The sequence below is a fragment of the Vanellus vanellus genome (genome assembly GCF_965231255.1).
Source record: "Vanellus vanellus genome assembly, chromosome: 24".
NCBI classification, from domain to species: Eukaryota; Metazoa; Chordata; class Aves; order Charadriiformes; family Charadriidae; genus Vanellus; species Vanellus vanellus.
Window position 1 is genome coordinate 3328962 of NC_138929.1, and position 20955 is coordinate 3349916.

At 67.5% G+C, this 20955-nt stretch overlaps 1 protein-coding gene across 1 annotated transcript; it reads left to right on the forward strand.

Annotated features, from left to right (window-relative positions):
* Nucleotides 1-79: 79 nt before the first annotated feature.
* ITGA3 (integrin subunit alpha 3) lies at nt 80-20948 on the forward strand (the record flags this gene model as incomplete). Its single annotated transcript, XM_082495031.1, is given in 26 exon segments — nt 80-297; nt 6985-7106; nt 7220-7302; nt 8524-8773; nt 9669-9752; nt 10992-11199; nt 11453-11507; nt 11509-11647; nt 11960-12048; nt 12690-12826; nt 13021-13107; nt 13222-13289; nt 13547-13683; nt 14651-14797; nt 14906-15003; nt 15180-15345; nt 15443-15511; nt 15602-15681; nt 15921-15998; nt 16230-16332; nt 16433-16603; nt 16737-16850; nt 16991-17104; nt 18175-18273; nt 18371-18496; nt 19497-20948. Coding segments are annotated over 26 exon segments (3201 nt in total). The 3' UTR covers nt 19656-20948.
* Between the last annotated feature and the right edge of the window lie 7 nt (nt 20949-20955).

A 20955-nucleotide genomic window follows, 5' to 3' on the forward strand; every position in this document is an offset into this window, starting at 1 on the left:
CCGCCCCGCAGCGCACCGGCCCCGGTGGGGCGCGGTCGTGCGGCGGTAACGGGAGGCGGTGCGGGACCGGCACGGGGCTATGGCGCGGCACCGCCACCGGTTGCTGCTGCTCCTCCCGGGGCTGCTGCTGCTGCTGCTGCTCCCGGGGCTGCCGCCGCCGCTCTCCCCCCCCGCCGCCGCCGCCGCCTTCAACCTGGACCGCGCCTTCCCGGTGCTCAAGGAAGGCGCGACCCCCGACGGCTTCTTCGGCTTCTCGGTAGCGCTGCACCGGCAAACCGAGCGGCGGGAGCGGTCCCTGTGAGTGGCGGCGGGGGGGGGGGGGGGTGGGTGGAGGGAGCGGGGTCCCGGGGCTCGAGAAGGCGGGGGAGGGTCCCCCGGGGGGGGGGGGGCGGGTTCGTGGGGAGGCGGCGAGACGGCGCCCCCCCGCCGTGGGGGTAGAGGTGCGGCGGGAGGAGGAGTTGGGGGGGGGGCTTTGGGTGCTGGGAGAGGGGGGTCCCGGGGGTCAAGGTGCGGGGGGGAGGAGGGGGGGGGAATGGAGGGGGGGGGCGTCTCGCGTGGGAGGAAGCGGCCCCAGAGCCTCGGGGGGGGGGGGGGGGGGATATGCTGTAAAGTAGTTCCGCGGGTGTTTCTCCTCTGCCCGTGGCTGTGCTTTGCACCTCTTCATTGGAGGGGGGGGCGGGGGGGTGTCCCATCCTGACCCTGGGGTTCCCCCCCCCCCCGGAGGCGGAATACCCCGGGTGCTGAGCCCACGCAGGACCCCGGTGACCCGGGGCAGGTCTGTGGGCAGAGCAGGGACGCGCTGTGCCAGCCCCGGCGGGTACGGAGCCTGGCAGGTGCCCCAAGAAGGGGGGGGGGGGGGCTGTGTCCCCCCCTGTCCCCCCACCCCATCCCCCGCAGGGGCACCGTCTGCGCTACCCCTCCCCAGAGCAGTTGCGAAGCCCCTCACATCCCCCCCCTTCACCCCCGGCTGCCTCCCCCTCCCCCCCCCAAATCCAGCACCCCCGGGTCTGCCGGGGGGGGGGGGGGGGGGGGGAACCTGTTGAACTGTGATTCCTGCAGCCGAGCGAAGCCCCAACAAAAGCCCTTTTCAGCCGGAGCATTCCCCGTGCCACCCCACTGCTGTCACTCGCCGTGTCCCCCGCTGTCCCCCTCCGCTCAGCCGGACACCCCCCCACACCCTTACCCCCCCCCCCCCCTTCCGTGGGCAGCATCCCCATCGCTCCCGGCCGGAGGTGCGAGTTGTATGTGCGTGCCGGGGAGAAAGCGTAGGGGTTGGGTTGGGTTTTTTTCTCGCTTGGGGGCACAGGTTTTTGCTGCCTCACCCTTCCCTGGAACTCCCAGCTTTGGGGGTTGGGGGGGGGACACGGGATGGGGATGGCGGACACCCTTCGGAGACCCGCAGGGCTCTCCCTCCCTCCCGCCGTGCCCCGTGGTGGTGGCGGAGGGACCGATGGCAGCTGCCGGCCGGACAAACGGACGGAGGCATCTGCTGCTCCGCATTCCGGAGATGCATTTCGGCCGCTCGCCCCGTCGTCGTGGGACATCTTCGTTGTCACTCCCATCCAGGAGGGAGTGAAGCCGTTCCCTACGGAGCAGCTCTGGGGGGGGGGGGACACACCGGACCCGGCTCAGCACCTTGGGGACCCCTCTGCCCCGTGGGGGCACGCTGGCTCCCGCCCATGGCCGGGTTCCCCCGGCTCCGGTGGCATCAGAGCAGCTGGTGGCCGGGGGGGGGGGGGACACGACACGTTGGGGTCCAGTCTGGTAGATCGGTTTGTCCGTCTTCCTGAGACGTTGGCAGTGGCTGTCGCTTTGTCTTGGGGAGGGGGGGGGTTGGGGGGGGGGGCTTTGGCCCCGGCAGGGGTTTGCGATCCCCCGGCGTGGGCCACGTGGCCCGTGCGTGTCTGAGCGTGATGCTGGCGAGGCGCGGAGGCTCTGCGGGGTGGGGGACAGGGGGGGAACAGCTTTTGCACCCCCCCTCCCCTGGGAGCCCTCTGCTGCCTGTCCCCGTTGGGGGGGCACAGGGGGAGCCTCGTCCGCGGGGGTGTCCCTTGTCCCCACCGTGGGTGCAGGAGCCGTTTGAGGTGGATGGGGGGGGGGGGGGGAAGGACAGGCACAGGGGTGCTGGGGGGGTGCTGAGCAGGACCGCAGGGGGAGGGGGGGGGAATCCCGCTCCCCTCCCTCGGCCACGGTGGCGGATGGCGTCTCCCCGTGCCCTTTGCTCGCCGGGTGTGCCCACGCAGGTGGGGACAGGAAAGGGACACATCCTGCCGCCATCGTCCCCGCCAAGGCGGGGGGTGTCCCATACTTTTATTTTCGGGGGGGGCTCAATGCCTGGCCTCACCCGGTGGGGCGAGAGGGATGCTCCGGAGCGCGGTTGGCATTCCCCACCTCTGGCCCGGCGCTGGCATGGCACAGTTGGCGTCACGCCGGAGTCCCGTGTCCCGTCCCGTTCCCCTCCCCACCCCTGCGGTGTTTTTTTTTTTTTTTTTTTGGGGGGGTTGGTTTGTTTGGTTTTTTTTTTCCGTGTCCCGGAGCTGTGCCCATGCAAAGGTTTGTTTGCTCGCTCCTCCCCGGGTCAGGTGAAGGCGAGGTGGAAGCGTTATCTGCCTCCCCGAGATTAAGAAACTCCTTGGGCTGCCTGTGCCGGATCCGGCCGCTCCCGCGGGATCGGGCAAGGGGAGGTGGTTGGGCTCGTAGCCGCGCTGGCAGGACCCGGCGGTACCAGGGAAACCTGACGCGTGTGGGGTTTGGGAGGGGGGCGAGTCCCTGAATGACATGGGGAAACTGAGGCACGGTGCATCCGTGCCGGGGAGGCGGGAGGCAGCGCCCGCATCCGCAACCCTCTGTGTGCCTCAGTTTCCCTCCTGCGTGCGGAGGGGAGCGGGGCTCTGCCCAGTGCTTGGGGGGGGTGTGGGGGGGTGGAGGGTGTCCTTCTGGTCCCAGCTGGCCGGTGAGGAGGAGGAGAGCGTGGCCAGCAGCGGGGCCGGCTGAATTCCCGGCTTTTCCTCCCCCTCGCCTGGTTCTCTGCCGATTGCCAGAGCCGGCCTGGCCGTGCTTCCCCCCCCCTCCACCCCCCCGGCTTTGGCCGAGGGCCGGCGAAAGCTGCCGGGGTCCCGTGGGGCTGCGGCTCTTTGGCAGGCGGGGGGGGGGACATATATGCGCCACGGCGGGGCCAACACCCGGGGGGTCATCCATCCGTCTGTCCGTCTGTCCAGCCATCCCTCGCCGCTTCCAGGAGCCGTCTCTCTCCCTCTCCCGTCTCCTCCCCTGGCACGGACATCAGCGGATTTGGCGGCCGAGGGCTCCCGGGGGGCGGGGGGGGGTCGATCACTGCAGACGCCCCCCCCCCCCCCCCCCCTTGTTGAAAATGTAGTGGTGCTGAGGGAGAATTTGGGGTGTTTTGGGGCCGGCCTGGAGCAGCCGCTCGTGAGCAGGGGTGGGCTGCGCTGGGGTCACCCCTCAGTTGCCCACTTTTGGGGGTCCGGGTTGGGGGGGGGGGGGGGGAGGGGGGGGTCGTTAGGCTCAGTCCCATGGCTGAGCTCTCAAACCCCGCTCTGGCTCCTGCCCCGGCGTGGGGTGAGTTTTGGGGTGTGAAACCTCAGGGGGGGGTCCCCACCGCCCGGAGTCGGGTGCTGCCCCTGCCTGGGGATGGGGTGCTGTGCCGGACCCCCCCCCGCCCCCCCCTTCTCCTGCCCCTCAGCTCTTGTCACCCCTCGAGTGTGTCGGGAGATGGATGAGGTGCTGCGCTCACCACCCGGCTGTTCCCTCGGGGGAGATTTGGGGTTTTGTGGGGCTGAGGCGGTGGCGGGTGGTGGTGGGGGTGATGCTATTTTGGGGGGGGGGGGAGCGCCCTCCGTGTCGGATCCCCCTTCGCCATCCTCGCCCCACCTCTCCCGCTGCGGGGGCGGCCGCGTTTCGGGGCCGGTTGGTGTCCCGGCGTCGAGACCATCCCGCAGCCGCCTCTCGGGGTTCAGCCAGCGCCGGTGGGGGGACCCCCCCCCCCCGCCATATCCCCCCCCCCCTTTTTTTTGCTTTACCAGGGCGCATTAGGATGGGGCACGGCCTCGCATTCCTGCCTCCTCCCCCCCCCCCCCCCCCCCGGCCTCCCCCTCTCGCTGCTCTTTGGCCGTCTCTGCCTTTGCTCCGCTGCGCTGCGCCTCCTCTCCCCCTGTGTGTGTGTGTCCCCCCCCCAGTCCCACCCAGTTGGGACCACTGCCACAAACTGGTCCTGGCCTCCTCCAGATGGGGGAGCCCCGGCATCCCACCTCCTGGTTTTACTGGGGTTTGAGGTACCTTGGAGCATGCATTGGGGGGGGGGGATGCCTCTGTGTGTGTCCCCCCCGTCCCCCCCCCCAGCTCTGGTGGGGCTCCCTGTAAATTTCCCACGCCCCCCCCCCCCTTAAGGAGCAGAGCCTGCGGGTGGGCTGCCGTGCCGGGAAGTCTTGGCTGGAGGCACCGAGACGCCGGAGCCGCTTGGCTTGGGTGGGCTCCCGCCACCCCCACCCCCACCCACCCCCCCCAGCAACTGCGGGGTACGGCCACGGGGAGCGGTGATGGTTGGGAACGGCTTCACTGGGAGCTGGGGTCCGGCCGAACCGGGACCACCCGGGTGGGTTTGGGGTTTGGGGCAGGTCCCGGCTGTGGCACCCCCTCGCCAAGGGGCCATAGGTGCGTCCCTGTCCCCCTGTCCCCAGGAGCCGTGCTCGTGGTGGGGCAGCGCCCGAGGGCTGTGGGCACTGCTGGGGCTCAGGGTTTGGGGGGTGGGGGGGGCAGGACCCACCCCCCCCCGACTTCTCCCTCCAGCCCTGAGTCGTGGCAGCTGCCCTGAGTCACTGCCCCTCCAGTTAAATAGGGACAATGGTGCCCCTTGTGTGTGTCCCCCCCCGCCACGTCCCTCAGGTGTATGGGGGCGGGGGGGGGAGCAGGAGTTGGGGGGGGGCAGATTTCTTTGTGCCACACTGGAAAAAGTCAGGAGGAAGCAACTCGGCCTTTGCAGCCAGTGGATCCCACTTTTTTTGGGGGGGGGATACAGATGCTGCTGGCATCCCCGGGGGGAACAGACCCCCCCACACACCCCCCATTGCACCCCTTTGGGGGCTCTTCTGTGGCTGAGCAATGCCCCCCCCCCCCCCCCCCCATTCCCCCCAAACCCGCAGCATCTGCCTGACTCAGCCGAAGCGATGCCGCCGGCGGTGCCCGTCACCGGCCGGGCGGACGCGGGGGGCCCCGACATGCCGGTGCGGGGGCTGCCTGGGGCCCCGCATTCCTCCTGCGCCTGGGCTTTGAGTCAGCCGCCCCGGCGCTGCCCAGACGCGCCCGCGCTGGCGGCCTCGCATCATCGCGGCGCTCAGCCCTGCCCGCTGCAGCCTCCCCGCAGCCCCCGTCACTCCCGTCACCGTAGCAGGGAGATGGGGACAGCTGGAATTGTCCCCCGTCCCCCTCCGTCGTCACCGGTGGCAGGGCCGGGCGCGCTGAGGACTGTACCAACTCATTACCCCAGTGACCTGCCGTAAGGTGTGAGGGCTGCGGTGGCTACCTGGGTGACTTGTGTGGCCCCCCCCTGCCCCGGCAGCTTGCGTGTGTCCTGCCTGCGAGCCGGGACGCGCTTCCTCTGCTGGCACGGTGCGGCCGTGCCTCCTCCGCGCCATTGTCCTCGCCATCCCCAAGGACTTCCTGGCGGAAAGGTTGGCCTTTCCGGAGCCCCCCGGGCACGCCGGGTCCTCCTGCTGTCCCCCCGCCCCAGCCCCACGGAAGGGTTGTGGGTCCCATGTCCTGGGGGTTCCCAACCTCTTCCCTTGGGATTGGGGGGTGTTGGGGTCCCTCAGCATCACCGAAAAGCCCCCGGTGGGGGACGCGCGCGGGTGGGCTGCGGGTGCTGCGTCTCCCACCTCCGGGGATGCCGACGTCCTCCCCACTGCATGGCACTGCCGTGACTCAACCGGCACGTCTCTGCCCCTCCGGGGGCCTGAGTCACCCCCCGGAAGGGTGCTGTGTCCCCCCCCCGTCCCCGGGGACCCCCCCTGGAGCGTGGGAAGGAAAGCCCAGACCCATCCTGGGACGAGGGACGCGTGCGTGCCCTTCCCGCTCCGGGGGGTCTCTTCCCGCCTCTGCGCGACGCCCGGTTTTCCCGGTGCTCCCCGGCACGGCGGCGGTGAGGCCGTGTGCCGGACACGCCGTAGCTGTGCCGCGGAGGCCCCGACATCGCCGCCGGCTCAAAGGTTGGCCCGGGAAGAGCTGCGGCTGTTTACACAGACACGGGGGGCCCCGGCGGTGGCGGCGGTGACGGTGACGGTGGCGGTGGCATGTCACGCGGTTCCCCGCATCGCTGGCCCTGCCGGCACGGCCAGTGAGGTTTGGCAGCACCGGCCCCAACCCCCCATTCCCGCACCCCACCGTACGCTGAGATTGGGGGGTGGGGGGTGCTCAGCCGCGAGCCCACACCGGGCTCAGGTCCTGCGAGGAGAGCGTCCGTCAGTCTGTCCCCCACCCGGAGGGGGGGGGGGGGCTGTCCCTTTGGTGCCCTGTGAGCCCCCACGTGCCGGCGGCGAGTGGCCGGTTGCTGCCAGCCCTATACGTGCCCGTCTAATGGGACCCCCCCCCACCCCCCCTTTCCTGCTCCAGAGATGGGGAGGGGGGGGGGTTCCCCTGCCCACCCCCCCCCCATCATTGAGGGGTGTCAAAGTGTGCCGCGCTCCGGCGAAGCGCTTCCCGTCCCCTCCCAGCGCCTCTTGGCCACCGTCACACCCCACCACCCTCTCCCCCGGGGGGGGGGGGGCAGCCAGCCTGGCTTTGCACCCCCAAAATGACACGGGGGGGGGGGTATTGGGGTGGGTGGACCCGCTGTCCCCCCACCCCACCCCCCACCCCACCTCCATCACCCACCCCATTCTCTGCCCCCATTTCACCGTCCCCCCACCCCACCTCCATCACCCACCCCATTCTCTGCCCCCCATTTCACACACCACACACACCCCCCCCCAGGCTGCTGGTCGGAGCCCCCCGAGATGTGGGGCCGGCGAACGGCACGAGGACGGGCGCCGTCTACGCCTGTCCCCTCACCGCCTCCACCCGCGACTGCCAACGGCTCGACATCGAGTTGAAGAGTACGTGACCCCCCCCCTCCTCCCGGGGTACCCCAAAACACCCCCCCCCACCACCATGTGGGGGCTCGAGGGGTGGGGGTTCCCCACTCTCACCCCGTCTTTTCCTCGCTCAGGTGAGCCGGATAAAGCCATCATCGATGACATGTGGCTGGGGGTGACGGTGGCCAGCCAGCGGCAGCCGGCCGGGAGGGTGCTGGTGAGGGCACGCGCGCCCCCATATTTCCCACGCGCACCCCCAATATTTCACATTCTCACCCCAATATTTCACATTCTCGCCCCAATATTTCACACGCGCATCCCAATATTTCACACGCGCGCCCCAATGTTTCCTGTGCACACCCCAATATTTCACACGTGCATCCCAATCCCAATATTTCACATTCGCTCCCCAATATTTCACATTCGCTCCCCAATATTTCACATTCTCACCCCAATATTTCACATTCTCACCCCAATATTTCACACGTGCGCCCCAATATTTCACACGCGCGTGTCAGTGCCGAGCTGCCACCTTGGCATGGCTGCACCCGGGGAGCTGCGGGGTCCCATCGCGTGTCCCCCAGGGTGGTGGCACCAGGTGGAGAGGCATTGCGGGGCTTCCCCCCCCCCCCCCCAAACTCTGTCACCTCCCTCTCCCCCCGTCCCCTGGAGTGGGGAGCTGTGGGGTGATGGGGTGCACAGGGTGGACCGGTGTGGATGGAGTGGTGCTCTCAGGAGCATGTCAGGAGCATCCCAGATGCTCTGGGGAACATCTCAGGACCATCCCAGATGCTCTGGGGAACATCTCAGGAGCGTCTGGGATGCTCTGGGGAACATCTTGGGACCATCCCAGATGCTCTGGGGAACATCTCGGGACCATCTGGGATGCTCTGGGGAACATCTCGGGACCATCCCAGATGCTCTGGGGAGCATCTTGGGAGCGTCTGGGATGCTCTGGGGAACATCTCAGGAGCGTCTGGGATGCTCTGGGGAACATCTCGGGACCATATGGGATGCTCCGGGGAGCATCTCAGAAGCGTCTGGGATGCTCTGGGGAACACCTTGGGACCATCCCAGATGCTCTGGGGAACATCTTGGGACCATCTGGGATGCTCTGGGGAGCATCTTGGGAGCGTCTGGGATGCTCTGGGGAACACCTTGGGACCATCCCAGATGCTCTGGGGAACATCTTGGGACCATCTGGGGAGCATCTTGGGAGCGTCTGGGATGCTCTCAGGTGGCCGTATGGTGTCATACCCTATAGACCGCCGTAGCCGGGGGAACGCTGCGACCTACGGGGCTGCGTTAACGTGGGGCAAGAGGGTGGTGGCAATAGGGAGGAGGGGGCCGTAGCCCTTCGTTTTTGGGAGGGGGGTGTGTGGGGGAGGGGGGGAGGATGCCGCAGGCGCTGAGGCGGGCGCCGCGCTGCGCCCGGCAGGTCTGCGCTCACCGGTACACCAAGGTGCTGTGGTCGGGCAGCGAGGACCAGCGGCGCATGGTGGGCAAGTGCTACGTGCGGGGTAACGACCTGCGCCTCAACCTCAGCGACGAGTGGCAGACGTACCACAACGAGATGTGCAACTCCAACACCGACACCGACGAGACCGGCATGTGCCAGATGGGCACCAGCGCCGGCTTCACCGCCAACATCACCTATTTCGGGGCGCCCGGCGCCTACAACTGGCAGGGTGCGTGGGGCAGGGGTGGGCAGCCCCCTACCTCCCCCCCCCCCCCCCCCTCCCCGTGGGGCAGCCCCTCGTGCGTGCACGGGCGCTTGTGTGTGCACGTGTGTGTGCCCTGCACGCATCATGCGTGCGCACATGTTTACACGTGTGTGCCCTACACGCGTATGCACGCTGACACACGTGCCCTACACGTATTCACGTCTGCACATGCTTACATGTGTGCGCCCCACGCGTATCACGCGTGTGCACATGTTTACACACATGTGCCCTACAGGTATCTCGCCTGTGCACCTTTACACCTGTGCGCCCTACACCTATCTCGCTTGTGCACGTGTTTAGGTGTGTGCCCTACACGTATCACATGTATGCACGTTTACAGGTGTGTGCTCTACACCTATCACACGTGCACATGTTTACACGTGTGTGCCCTACACCTATCGCGTGTGTGCACATGCTTACACATGTGTGCCGTACACATATCATGTGTGTGCACGTTTACACACGTGTGCCCTACATGCGTCACCTGTGTGCACATGTTAACATGTGTGTGCCCTACACGTATCACACATACATATGCACATTTACACATGTGTGCCCTACACGTATCACGCGTGTGCACGGTTACATGTGTATGCCCTACACGTATCATGCGTGTGCACACGTTTACACGTGTGTGCCCTACACCTGTCACGCGTGTGCACCTCGGCGTGTGCTTATCGACACACGCACGCGAACCCTCTGCATGTCCCTGTGCACATGTACAGCCGCGTGTGTGTTCACACGCACTGCGGGCGTGCGAGGGGAGCGGGTGCCGAGCCGGCGGTGAGGGGCTGCCCCCAAACTGTGGGGTACACCCCCCCCCCCCCCATCCCATCCCATCCCATCCCATCCCATCCAGGTACCAACTACGTGCTGCAGCGGGAGATGTGGGACCTGTACGACTTCTCCTTCCCCAACAAGAAGAATGGCAATACCTATATAGGTGGGGGGCAGCGGGGCAGGGGGCTCCCCCCCGCCCGGGTTCCTTGGGGGGGGGCGGGGAGGGGGGGGTTGTGGATTTAGGGGGTGGGGGGTGATGGAAACCCTTGGGGTGGTTGTTAAAGGGGTGTGGGGTTCAGGGAGGCATGGGGGCTCCCCCCCCCCAGGGGTGGTGTGAGGGGGGGCAGTGGTGACAGCGGGGTGTGCAGGGGGTGGAGGGGGGGGTTGGGGGGCGGGGTGGGGGGTCTGGGGGATGTTGGGGAGGGGGGATGGGGGGTCTGGGGGTTCTGAGGGATATTGGGGAGGGGAGATGTGGGGCCTGGGGGATGTTGGGTGGGGGGGATGGGGGATGTGGGGTCTGGGGGGTCTGAGGGATATTGGGGAGGGGGGATGTAGGGGATGAGGTGTCTGGGGGGTATTGGGGAGGGGGGATGGGGGGGATGGGGGGTCTGAGGGATATTGGGGAGGGGGGATGTGGGGTCTGGGGGATGTTGGGGAGGGGGGATGCGGGGTCTGGGGGATGTGGGGTCTGGGGGGTCTGAGGGATATTGGGGAGGGGGGATGTGGGGTCCGGGGGAAGTCAGGGAGGGGGGATGGGGGGGATGGGGGGTCTGAGGGATATTGGGGAGGGGAGATGTGGGGTCTGGGGGATGTTGGGGAGGGGGGATGCGGGGTCTGGGAGATGTGGGGTCTGGGGGGTCTGAGGGATATTGGGGAGGGGGGATGTGGGGTCTGGGGGATGTCAGGGAGGGGAGATGGGGGATCTGGGGGATGTCAGGGAGGGGGGATGTGGGGTCTGGGGGATATTGGGGAGGGGGGATGTGGGGTCTGGGGGATGTTGGGGAGGGGGGATGGGGGGTCTGGGGGTTCTGAGGGATATTGGGGAGAGGGGATGTGGGGGATGAGGCGTCTGGGGGGTATTGGGGAGGGGGGATGGGGGTCTGGGGGATGGGGGGTCTGAGCGATATTGGGGAGGGGGGATGTGGGGGATGAGGTGTCTGGGGGGTATTGGGGAGGGGGGGATGGGGGGGTCTGAGGGATATTGGGGAGGGGGGATGTGGGGTCTGGGGGATGTTGGGGAGGGGGGATGCGGGGTCTGGGGGATGTGGGGTCTGGGGGGTCTGAGGGATATTGGGGAGGGGGGATGTGGGGGATGTGGGGTCTGGGGGATGTTGGGGAGGGGGGGGTTCCCCCATGCCGGCCCACCCCCCATCTCACCCGGCCGGGGGGGGCTTGGCGGCAGGCTACACGGCGGAGGTGGGCAGCGCGGTGCTGCAGCAGGACGCGGTGACGGTGGTGACGGGCGCCCCGCGGTACAGGCACACGGGCGCCGTGTACCTGCTGAGCCGCAGCCCCCAGCAGACGCTGCAGAGGAGCCTCCTCCTGCCCGGCCACCAGGTCGGCTCCTACTTCGGCAGCGCCGTGGCCTTGGCAGACCTCAACAGCGACGGGTGAGGGCGGGGGGCCGGGACCCCCCCCCCGGCTCCCAGGGTGGTGGTGGTGGCGGTGGTGGTCTCTCCTGGGACATCCCACAGCTCCAAGGGGTCTCTGTGGGTCATAGCATGGGGCGTTCGCTGATTTTTTTTTTGGGGGGGGGGGGTGGTTCATCTTTGTTATGATTTGAGGGGGGGTCCCAAACTCTTGTGGTGCGTCGGGGGGTGGTGTCGCGGCCCCCAGTCCCAACCCGGCCCCTCGGCCCCGCAGGTGGCAGGACCTGGTGGTGGGAGCCCCCTACTACTTCCAGCGGAAGCAGGAGGTGGGGGGGCGCAGTCTACGTCTACATGAACGAGGTGGGGGGGTTCCAGCCCCACCCCAGCCTGGTCCTCACCGGCCCCAGCTACTCCGCCTTCGGCTTCGCCGTGGCCAGCATCGGGGACGTCAACCAGGACGGCTTCCAGGGTGAGGGACTGGGGACCCTGGGGGGGGGTGGGTGGGAGGGGGCATAATGGGGGGGGCACAGCGGGGCTGCCTTGGGGTAGAGGGGGGTGTCCGGGTAGGAGGGGATCCCACTTGAGGGGGGTGCGGTGGGTCTCTGGAGAGGTTTGGGGTGAAGAGGAGATGGGAGGGGGGAGCATCTTGGTTGGGGGGTGTTCATGGAGGAGGGGGGCTGGGTTGGGGGCCGGGGGGGGGGGGGGGGGAATTGAAGAGGGTTTGAGGAGGTATGGAGCACCCCCATCCCCGTGGGGCTGACCCTGCTGGTTTTCCCCACAGATATCGCTGTGGGGGCTCCTTTTGAGGGGTCCGGAAAGGTCTACATCTACCACAGCAGCGCAGAGGGGCTTCTGGACAAACCCCGGCAGGTAACGGCCCCGTGGGGAGACCCTCACCGGCACAGGGGGGCTCCGCACCCCCTCCAAGCATCCCATGCTCCGGGGCGTTTGGGATCTGCAGACCCTCTGAGCATGCCATGCTCTAGGGTGGGATGCAGCGGGGCTCTGCAACCCCTTCGAGCATCCCAAGCTCAGGGTGGGATGCAACGGAGCTCTGCAGCCTCTTGGAGCATCCCACTCTCCGGGGTGGGATGCAGCGGGGCTCCGCAGCACCTCTGAGCATCCCAAGCTCCGGGGCGGGATGCATTTGGGATCTGCAGACCTTCTGAGCATGCCATGCTCTAGGGTGGGATGCAGCGGGGCTCTGCAACCCCTTCGAGCATCCCACGCTCCAGGGTGGGAAGCAGTGGGGCTCTGCAACCCCTTCGAGCATCCCAGGCTCCGGGGTGGGATGCAGCGGTGCTCTGCAGCCCCTCGGAGCATCCCACTCTCCAGGGTGGGATACATCAGGGCTCCGCAGCACCTCTGAGCATCCCAAGCTCCGGGGCGGGATGCATTTGGGATCCCCAGCCCCTCCGAGCATCCTGTGCTCTGGTGTGGGATAGATCCCTGGATCTACAGGGCTGCTGAGCAATGGGTGACCCCCCCACCTTTCTATACCCCAAATCCAGGTGATCAGCGGGTCGGATCTGGGCCCCGCCAGCATGCAGACCTTCGGGTACTCGCTGAGCGGGGGGCTGGACGTGGACGGTAACTCCTACCCCGACCTGCTGGTGGGCAGCTTGGCGGAGAAGGTGGTCCTGCTCAGGTACGGGAGCGGGGGCCGGCGGCTGTCCTGCAGCCCTCCGCCCTCCCAGGGACACATCCTGCCCCTGCCAGCGCCCCGGGTCAGCGAGGTGGGCGCAGAGCCACGGGCCCGGCTGCGGGAGCTGGCACTGGGCAAGGAGGGGCCGTGCCGCCGCGGGGTGGGGGAGGTCTCAGCTCACCCCCATCCCTGCCCAGAGCTCGGCCCGTCATCAACATCTTGAATAAGACCTTCACGGTGACCCCCAGCAAGGTGGACCCTGCCCGCTGCACGGCTGAGTCCTGGTGAGCCCCCCCACACCCCACACCCCCGCCCCCCGTGCAACCGGTCCCGCTCGCGGCACTGCGGTGCCGGCAGCTCCGCTCACGGCCCCCTTTCCCCCCCCAACACCTTCCCAGTATCACCGTGACCATCTGCTTCTCCTACAACCAGAGCGCTGGAGACCCCAAGTACCAGGAGAAGATCAGTGAGTGCCCGGGGGTGCAGCCGTGGGAATGTGGTTTTTGGGAGGGGGGGGAATGTCCACCAACACTCGTGCGAGGGTGTGTGCACGCCCGGGGGGGGGGACGACACACGTGTGTGTGAGCACGCGTTTGGGGAGGACGTGCACACGCGTTGGTGCGTGGGGGTGCACACGCGTGTGCGTGCGGGGCGTACGTATGCAGACTGTGTTGGAGGCACACGCGTGTGTGCAACGCCGCCGGCGCTCCGCTCTCCCCCCAGCCCTGGAGTACACCCTGGAAGCCGACAAGGACCGCCACCCCCCCAGGGTCAAGTTTGGGGGGACCCACTCTGCCACCTACCACGGCTTCTTCCCCATGCCCAAGACCCGCTGCGCCTCTCACGAGCTCCTGCTGCTGGTGAGCGTGTGTGAGTGCACACGTGTGTGTGTGTGTGCGCGCATGTGTGCACGCATGAGCGCACGTGTGTTTGCGTGCACTGCGCGTTGCTCTGCACGTGGCGCTGGAGCTGGGAGATGGGGAGAGGGATGGTGGGGTGTGGAGGGTCTTGGGAACAGCAGGGCCAGAAAATGAGGTGGAAACCCATCCCTCCCTCCCTCCATCCATCCATCCTTCCATCCTCCCTCTCCTTCCATCCATCTATCCTCCTTCCCTCCCTCCATCCTTCTCTCCCTCCTTGCCTCCCTACCTCCATCCATCCATCCTTCCATCCTCCCTCTCTCTTTCCATCCATCCGTCCTCCCTCCCTCCATCCCTCCCTCCCTCCGTCCTCCATCCATCCCTCCTTCCATTCATCTCTCCCTCCTCCCTCTCTCCATCCATCCTTCCTCCCTCTCTCCTCCATCCTCCCTCTCTCCTTCCATCCTCCCTGCCTCCATCCATCCTTCCATCCTCCCTCCCTCCTTCTATCCATTCTCCCTCCCTCCATCCTTCTATCCTCCCTCTCCCCTTCCATCCTCCCTCCCTCCTTCCATCCATCTATCCTCCCCCATCCATCCTCCCTCCCTCCCTCTCTTCTTCCATCCTCCCTCCATCCTTCCATCTATCCTCCCTCCCTCCATCCATCTATGCTCCCTCTCTCCTTCCATCCTCCCTCCATCCATCCCTCCATCCATCCCTCCCTCCATCCTCCCTCCATCCATCCCTTTCTCCATCCATACCTCCTTCCCTCCCTCCATCCTTCCCTCCCTCCCTCCCTCCCTCCCTCCATCCCTCCATCCACGCTGTGATGAGTTTGTTGGGTCTCGGGAGCAGGGGGTGAGCAGGAGCTGGTACCTCAGACGTGGTCGGGGGCTGCGGCTGGAGCCTGGGGGGGGGGCGGAGGGGGGGCGGCCAGGGCTTCGCTGTGATTTCTGCCATCCCGCAGGACAACATCCGGGACAAGCTGCACCCCATCGTGCTCTCCATGAACTACTCGCTGGTGGAGAAGCCCAGGACCTTCCAGCTGGGTCCCCACTCCCTCGACGCCTTCCCCGTCCTCAACCAGGACCAGTCCCACCAGAACGAGACCAAGGTGGTGGTGGTGGTGGTGGGGGTGATGGAGATGCTGGGCCGTGAGCCCCCCAGTGAGCCTCCTTGGGGGGTGGGAGAAGGCTCATTGGGGACGTCCCTGTCCCTCCAGATCGAGTTCCAGAAGGAGTGCGGCTCCGACAACAAGTGCTACAGCAACCTCCAGCTCCAGAGCAGCTTTGTCACCGACCAGAACCAGCCCCTGCCCAGGTGACAGCAGGTCCCCGTCCATCCCTACGTTGTGCCGTCCCCCTCGGCCATGGGTCACCCCTCGGTGTCCCCTCGGGCTGTGCCTGGGGTGTGTGTGGGGCGGGAGGGAGGGGGGGATGTCTCCATCCCGCTGGGGTGGGCCACCCGTGTGCTGAGCGGGGCCGGTCTCTGCGCAGGCTGAACGGTACCCAGGTGCTGCAGTACAGCCGGGACACGCGGAAGCTCTACCTGAGCATCAACATCACCAACGTGCCCACCACCCCCTCCAACGGCGAGGACGCCCACGAGGCGCTGCTCAACCTCACGGTGCCCTCCAGCCTGCTGCCCTCCTCCGTCCGCCCGGTAGGCGATGGTGACGTCCCCCTCCCCATCTGCAGAAGGTGCCGGGACCAGGGCGGACTTTGCCCCGGGACGTTCCTCACCCTCTTCCCCTCCCCAGAGCGGAGCCTGTACCTTTGCGGAGACGGTGCTGTGCGAACTGGGCAACCCTTTTAAGAGGAACCAGAGGGTGAGTCCTTCCCCCAAAAGCCCTTTTTGGGGGGCTCGGGAGGATGGCGGGGGTCTGGCTGAGTTGTTCCACGTTCCCTCTGCGCCGCAGGCGGAGCTGATCATCACCTTCGAGGCCATTGGGATCATGCTGGACACGCGGGAGGTCTCGGTGTGGCTGGACCTGTCCACGTGAGTGTCCCCGGGGGGGGTGGGGATGGGCCGGGAAGAGGGTCCCCGGAGCGACGGCGGCTCCTCTCTCGCTTGGTGGTGGATCGGGGTCATATCCGGCGGCGGTGCTGGTCTGGGAGGGACCGGAAAGCAGATAGGGCTCCTGGGGTGGGCAGGACGGGGACCCCACGGCTCCTGCTGGGGGGGGGAGGGGGGGGCTGTTGGGTGGGGGGGACACGCTGACCCCGGTGCCTCGGCAGGCAAAGCACCCAGGAGGACCTGCAGCCCGTGCTGGCCAAGCTGCTGGTGGACTATAGCATCCAGTCCTCGCTGACCATGTGAGTGCAGCAAGGCTGTGCCCCCCCCTCCCCGCCCCCCCCCCCCCAACCGCCCCGTCCCTCCGCGTCCCCTCCACCCCCCCCACCTGAATTTGGCAGTATCAGGAGTGGGCACGGCCCCCCCACCCCCCGCATCCCAGGAAGGGGGCAGAGGGATGCTCCAGAGGTGCTCCCTACCCGCTCTGCCCCCCCTCACCGTGCCTGTCCCCCCACCGTGTCCCCCCCCCCCAGAACCTCCTCCCATGCCCAGTCGCACTTCAGCGGGACGGTGGTGGGCGAATCGGCCATGCGGAGGGAGCAGGACGTGGGCAGCCCCCTCGCCTTCGACTTCCAGGTGAGTTGGGGGGGGCGGCCGGTGCCCGCGGAGAGGCGGCGGGGGGGGGCGAGGGGGGGGTCGGCAGCGCCGGTCTCCCATCTCCCACTCTTCTTCGCAGGTGACCACCAAAGGCGAGTCGCTGGGCACCCTGGGCACCATCCTGCTGGGCTTCGAGTGGCCCTACGAGATCCCCAACGGCAAATGGCTCCTCTACCCCACCGAGATCCTCGTCAACAGCAACGAGACCTGCCAGCCCCCCGGGGGGGTCATTAACCCCCTCAACCTCACCGTGAGTCACCTCGGCCCCGCTCTCGTCCCTGCCCCACTGCGTGGGTACTTCCAGCCCCGTTAGCCCTGGGTGGGCAGAGCTGCCCGGGCTCTGACGGGGGTCTTTCCCACCTGCCCCCCCCCCCCCCCCGCAGCTGCTGGAGGACCAGGCTCCATCCCGGCAGAGACGGGAGCTGGAGGCCCCCGAGCCGGCGGAGCCCCCCGTCACCCTGGCCACCGCCAAGAAAGCCAAATCGGAGGTGGTACTGGTGAGTTGGGGAGCGGGTGGGGGTCCGGCAGTACGTGCCCCGCAGCGGGACCGCTGTGCACGCTGCTGCGTGGCACCGCCGCGGTGCGCTGGGGGCTCTGGTTCCCCTCCCTGACCCCCCCTCCCCCCTTTATCTCCCAGAGCTGCTCCAAGGGCACCGCTCGCTGCGTCTGGTTCGAGTGCCCCCTCCTCCACACCGAGCAGCCCACCACCTTCAGCATCCGCGCCCGCGTGTGGAACAGCACCTTCATCGAGGTCAGTGCGGGCTGGGGCGGGGGGGGGGGATGGGGGGCACGGGGCTGGGCTGCTCCCTCGGGAACGGTGCTGAAACGGGGCACTGAGTTTGCCAGGTCTCAGCTCAAGCAGCTGAGGCCCATCCCTTACCCCTTCCGTCACCCGTGTCCCCACCTTCCATCACCCATGTGTGTCACTTTCCGTCACCCATATCCCCCTGTTCTGTCACCCATGTCCCCCCTTCTGTCACCCGTGTCCCCACCTTCCATCACCCGTGTCCCCCCCACTTCCATTATCCGTGTCCCCCTGCTGCCATTATCCATGTGTCCCCCTTCCATCACCCGTGTGTCCCCTTCCATCACCCATGTGTCCCCCCTTCCATCACGCATGTGTCCCCCCTTCCATCACCCATGTGTCCCCCTTCCATCACCCATGTCCCCCACTTCCATCACCCATGTCCCCCCCTTCCATCACCCATGTGTCCCCCCCTTCCATCACCCGCGTGTCCCCCTTCCATCACCCATGTCACCCCTTTCCATCACCCATGTGTCCCCCCTTCCATCACCCATGTGTCCCCCTTCCATCACCCATGTCCCCCACTTCCATCACCCGTGTCCCCCCCTTCCATCACCCACGTGTCCCCCCTTCCATCACCCATGTGTCCCCCCTTCCATCACCCATGTGTCCCCCTTCCATCACCCGTGTCCCCCCCTTCCATCACCCGTGTCCCCCCCTTCCATCACGCATGTGTCCCCCCTTCCATCACCCATGTGTCCCCCCTTCCATCACCCATGTGTCCCCCCTTCCATCACCCATGTGTCCCCCTTCCATCACCCATGTGTCCCCCCTTCCATCACCCATGTGTCCCCCTTCCATCACCCATGTGTCCCCCCCTTCCATCACCCATGTGTCCCCCTTCCATCACCCATGTCCCCCACTTCCATCACCCATGTGTCCCCCTTCCATCACCCATGTCACCCCTTTCCATCACCCATGTGTCCCCCCTTCCATCACCCATGTCCCCCCCTACTTCCATTATCCGTTTCCCCCCCCTTCCATCATCCATGTCTCCTCCTCCCCCCCCCCCCCAGGAGTACAGCGATTTTGACCGGGTGAAGGTGGACGGCACAGCGACGCTCTTCCTCCGGACCCACGTCCCCACCATCAACATGCGAAACCACACGGTGCGGGTGAGTGACGGCCGGAGCCTCTTACTGGGACAGGCTGGGAGATAATGGGACCACTGGGAGCTCTTCCCTTGACGAGGCTCTTTCTCGGCCCTTCCAGTTCTCGGTGGACGTGGACTCGGAGCTGACGGAGGAGCAGCCGGCCGAGATCGCGCTGTGGCTGGTGCTGGTGGCGGTGGCAGCCGGGCTGCTGCTGCTGGGGCTCATCATCCTCCTGCTCTGGAAGGTGAGGGGGGGGGAGGGGGGGTGTCCGGATCCCCCTCCCGGGGAGGGGGTGTGCAGGAGCTGTGCTGAGACCTGAGGGGCTCGTGTCGCTGGTGGCTGCCATCCTCCCCGCCTGGATGTGGGATGCTCGGGAGCGGAGCGGCGGGTGGAAGGTAGCCACCCCCACCCCCCGCCCCCCCCCCCCGGGGTGGAAGGTGCCCCCCCGAGGGTGGAAGGTGCCCGGCTGCCGAGCGATGAGGAAGAGGAGCAGAGAGGATCCCGCCTTGCCCCCCCCCCCCAGCGCAAAACATTTTGGGAGCTGCAAAAAAAACCCAAAACCATGGCTCCCACCTCCCCCTGCCCTGAGGGACTGGGGGGGGGTGGGGGGTGTCTTTGGCCCCCTGGTGACCCCCATCCCCTTGAGTGCCCCCCCCCCCGTGACCCCACTCCCTGACCAGGAGGGGCTGTGTGGGTCTGCAGGACCACCCACCCACAGCATCCCCAGGGGTGAGGGTGCAATGGGGCAGCTCGCCGCCCCGCGGGGGTGACCAGGACCCCGTCCCCCGTCCCCCATCCCCTCTCCCGCCCCCCCCCTGACCCCTGTCGCCTCCTTCCTCGCAGTGCGGTTTCTTCCGGCGGGCCAACACGCGGGCCATGTACGAAGCCAAGGGGCAGAAGGCGGAGATGAAGATCCAGCCGTCGGAAACCAAGCGGCTGACAGATGACTACTAGTTGGGGGGCAGCTGCCCCCCACCCCGGGCACCCGTGCCCCCCCGCTTGGTAATGCCCTGCGGGGCCGGCTGCAGCGGCATCCTCCTCCTCTTCAGCCTCCTCTCCTCTTCCTCACTGCCTCATCTCTCCTGTGGCACCTTATAGGGTCCATATAGGGCACAGGGGGCTCTGTGGGGTCTCTCTCCAGGACTGCTGCTCCCTTTGCCTCTGCTCTCCGCCGCCTCGGGGGTCTCTCTCTCTCCGTCACCCTCCGGCCTCACGCTGACCCTCTCCCCTCCCTCTCCCCCCAGTGCCACTTCTTCCAGCGGACCCGCTACTACCGGATCATGCCCAAGTACCACGCGGTGAGGATCCGGCAGGAGCAGCGTTACCAGCCCGGCGGCCTCCTGCCCCGCCGGCGTAAGAAACACTGGGTGACCAAGTGGCAGGAGCCGGAGAAGTACTACTGACCCCCCCAACCCGCCCCCCCGACCCCGGCCCCGGTCCCCGTGCGAGGGGAGCACCAGGGCCGGTGTTTGACTTTGCACAAGCGCATCACTCTCCCTGTCCCAATCCGCCCCCCCCCCTCCCCCAGCTTCGGATGCGGCTGCATCCCAGCGCTGGCTTCTGCGTGCTCCTGTCTGCTTTCCCTGGGCTCGCAGCCCGGCTCTTTGCACGCTCGTGCCTTGCACGCTCATGGGGACGAGCCCCACATGTGCCCTGTCCCCGTCCCCGTCCCCTTGACGTGACCGCTGCTGGTCTCAGAGTGCCTTCTCCCCGCCACCCCGTGCAGACACTCCTCCGGCTGTGTCCCGCACACGTCCTTGCACACCGGGACACATCCTTGCACGCTGGGACACATCCTTGCACGCCGGGACACGCTCCCCCCCCCCCCCCATGCATCACCTTTCCCTTGGCAGTGGGTACGTGCTACGGTGGGGATGGGGGTGGTGGGAGCTCGTTCCTTCCTCCCCTACCTCCTCCTCCTCCCCAAAGCAGTGCAGGGGCCCGATCCTGCATGTTCACCCTCCCCCCAATCTGTATTGGACACAGCTTTGGCTCGGGGTGGGGGGGGGTGCAGAGCATGAGGCTGTGTGTCCCCCCCGACCCCACAGCCGTGTCTCCCGGGGGTCTGTCCCACCCCACGGACGCTGCCCCGGGGGTTAAATTATTCCGTGTCTCTTGTTGGTGTTTTGGTGTTGAGCCCCGGAGTGGGGTCGGTACTGGGCATGGGGGGGGGGTGTCCTGCGCCCCCCCAGCCCCTGCTCACCCCCCCGCCCCCCGCTGGGGCCCAATAAAGCCTCGCTCCGGGATTTGTAACCTCTTCTCTTCTCTGTGTCCCATCCGACAGCATGATGGGGGGTGCAGGCTGATGGTTTATTTTTTTTGGGGGGGGGGGGGGGGATACCCTGGGCAGAAAGGGGTGTTGGGGGGGGGAGGATAATACCCTAAGCGGGCAGGGGTATTGGGGGGAAGATGCCCCAGGTGGGCTGGGATACTGGTAATACACCAGAGATATGGGGGAGGATAATGGCGGGGCCGGGGGGGGCTCAAATCCCCCCGGGAAGGGGTAGCGGGGCGCCGCGGGCGATGAGGGGTTAAGCGCAGCGGGTCGGCTCCGGGCTAGAAGGGGTTACAACCGGTGGGCGTGGCCAGCGGCGCGGGGGGCGGCACAACCCCGCCCACAAGGGGAGGAGCTAACGCGAGGGGCGGGCATAGCGTGGGGCGGGGCGGGGCCGGCGGCAGGGCGGGCGGGGATTGGCGGTAGGA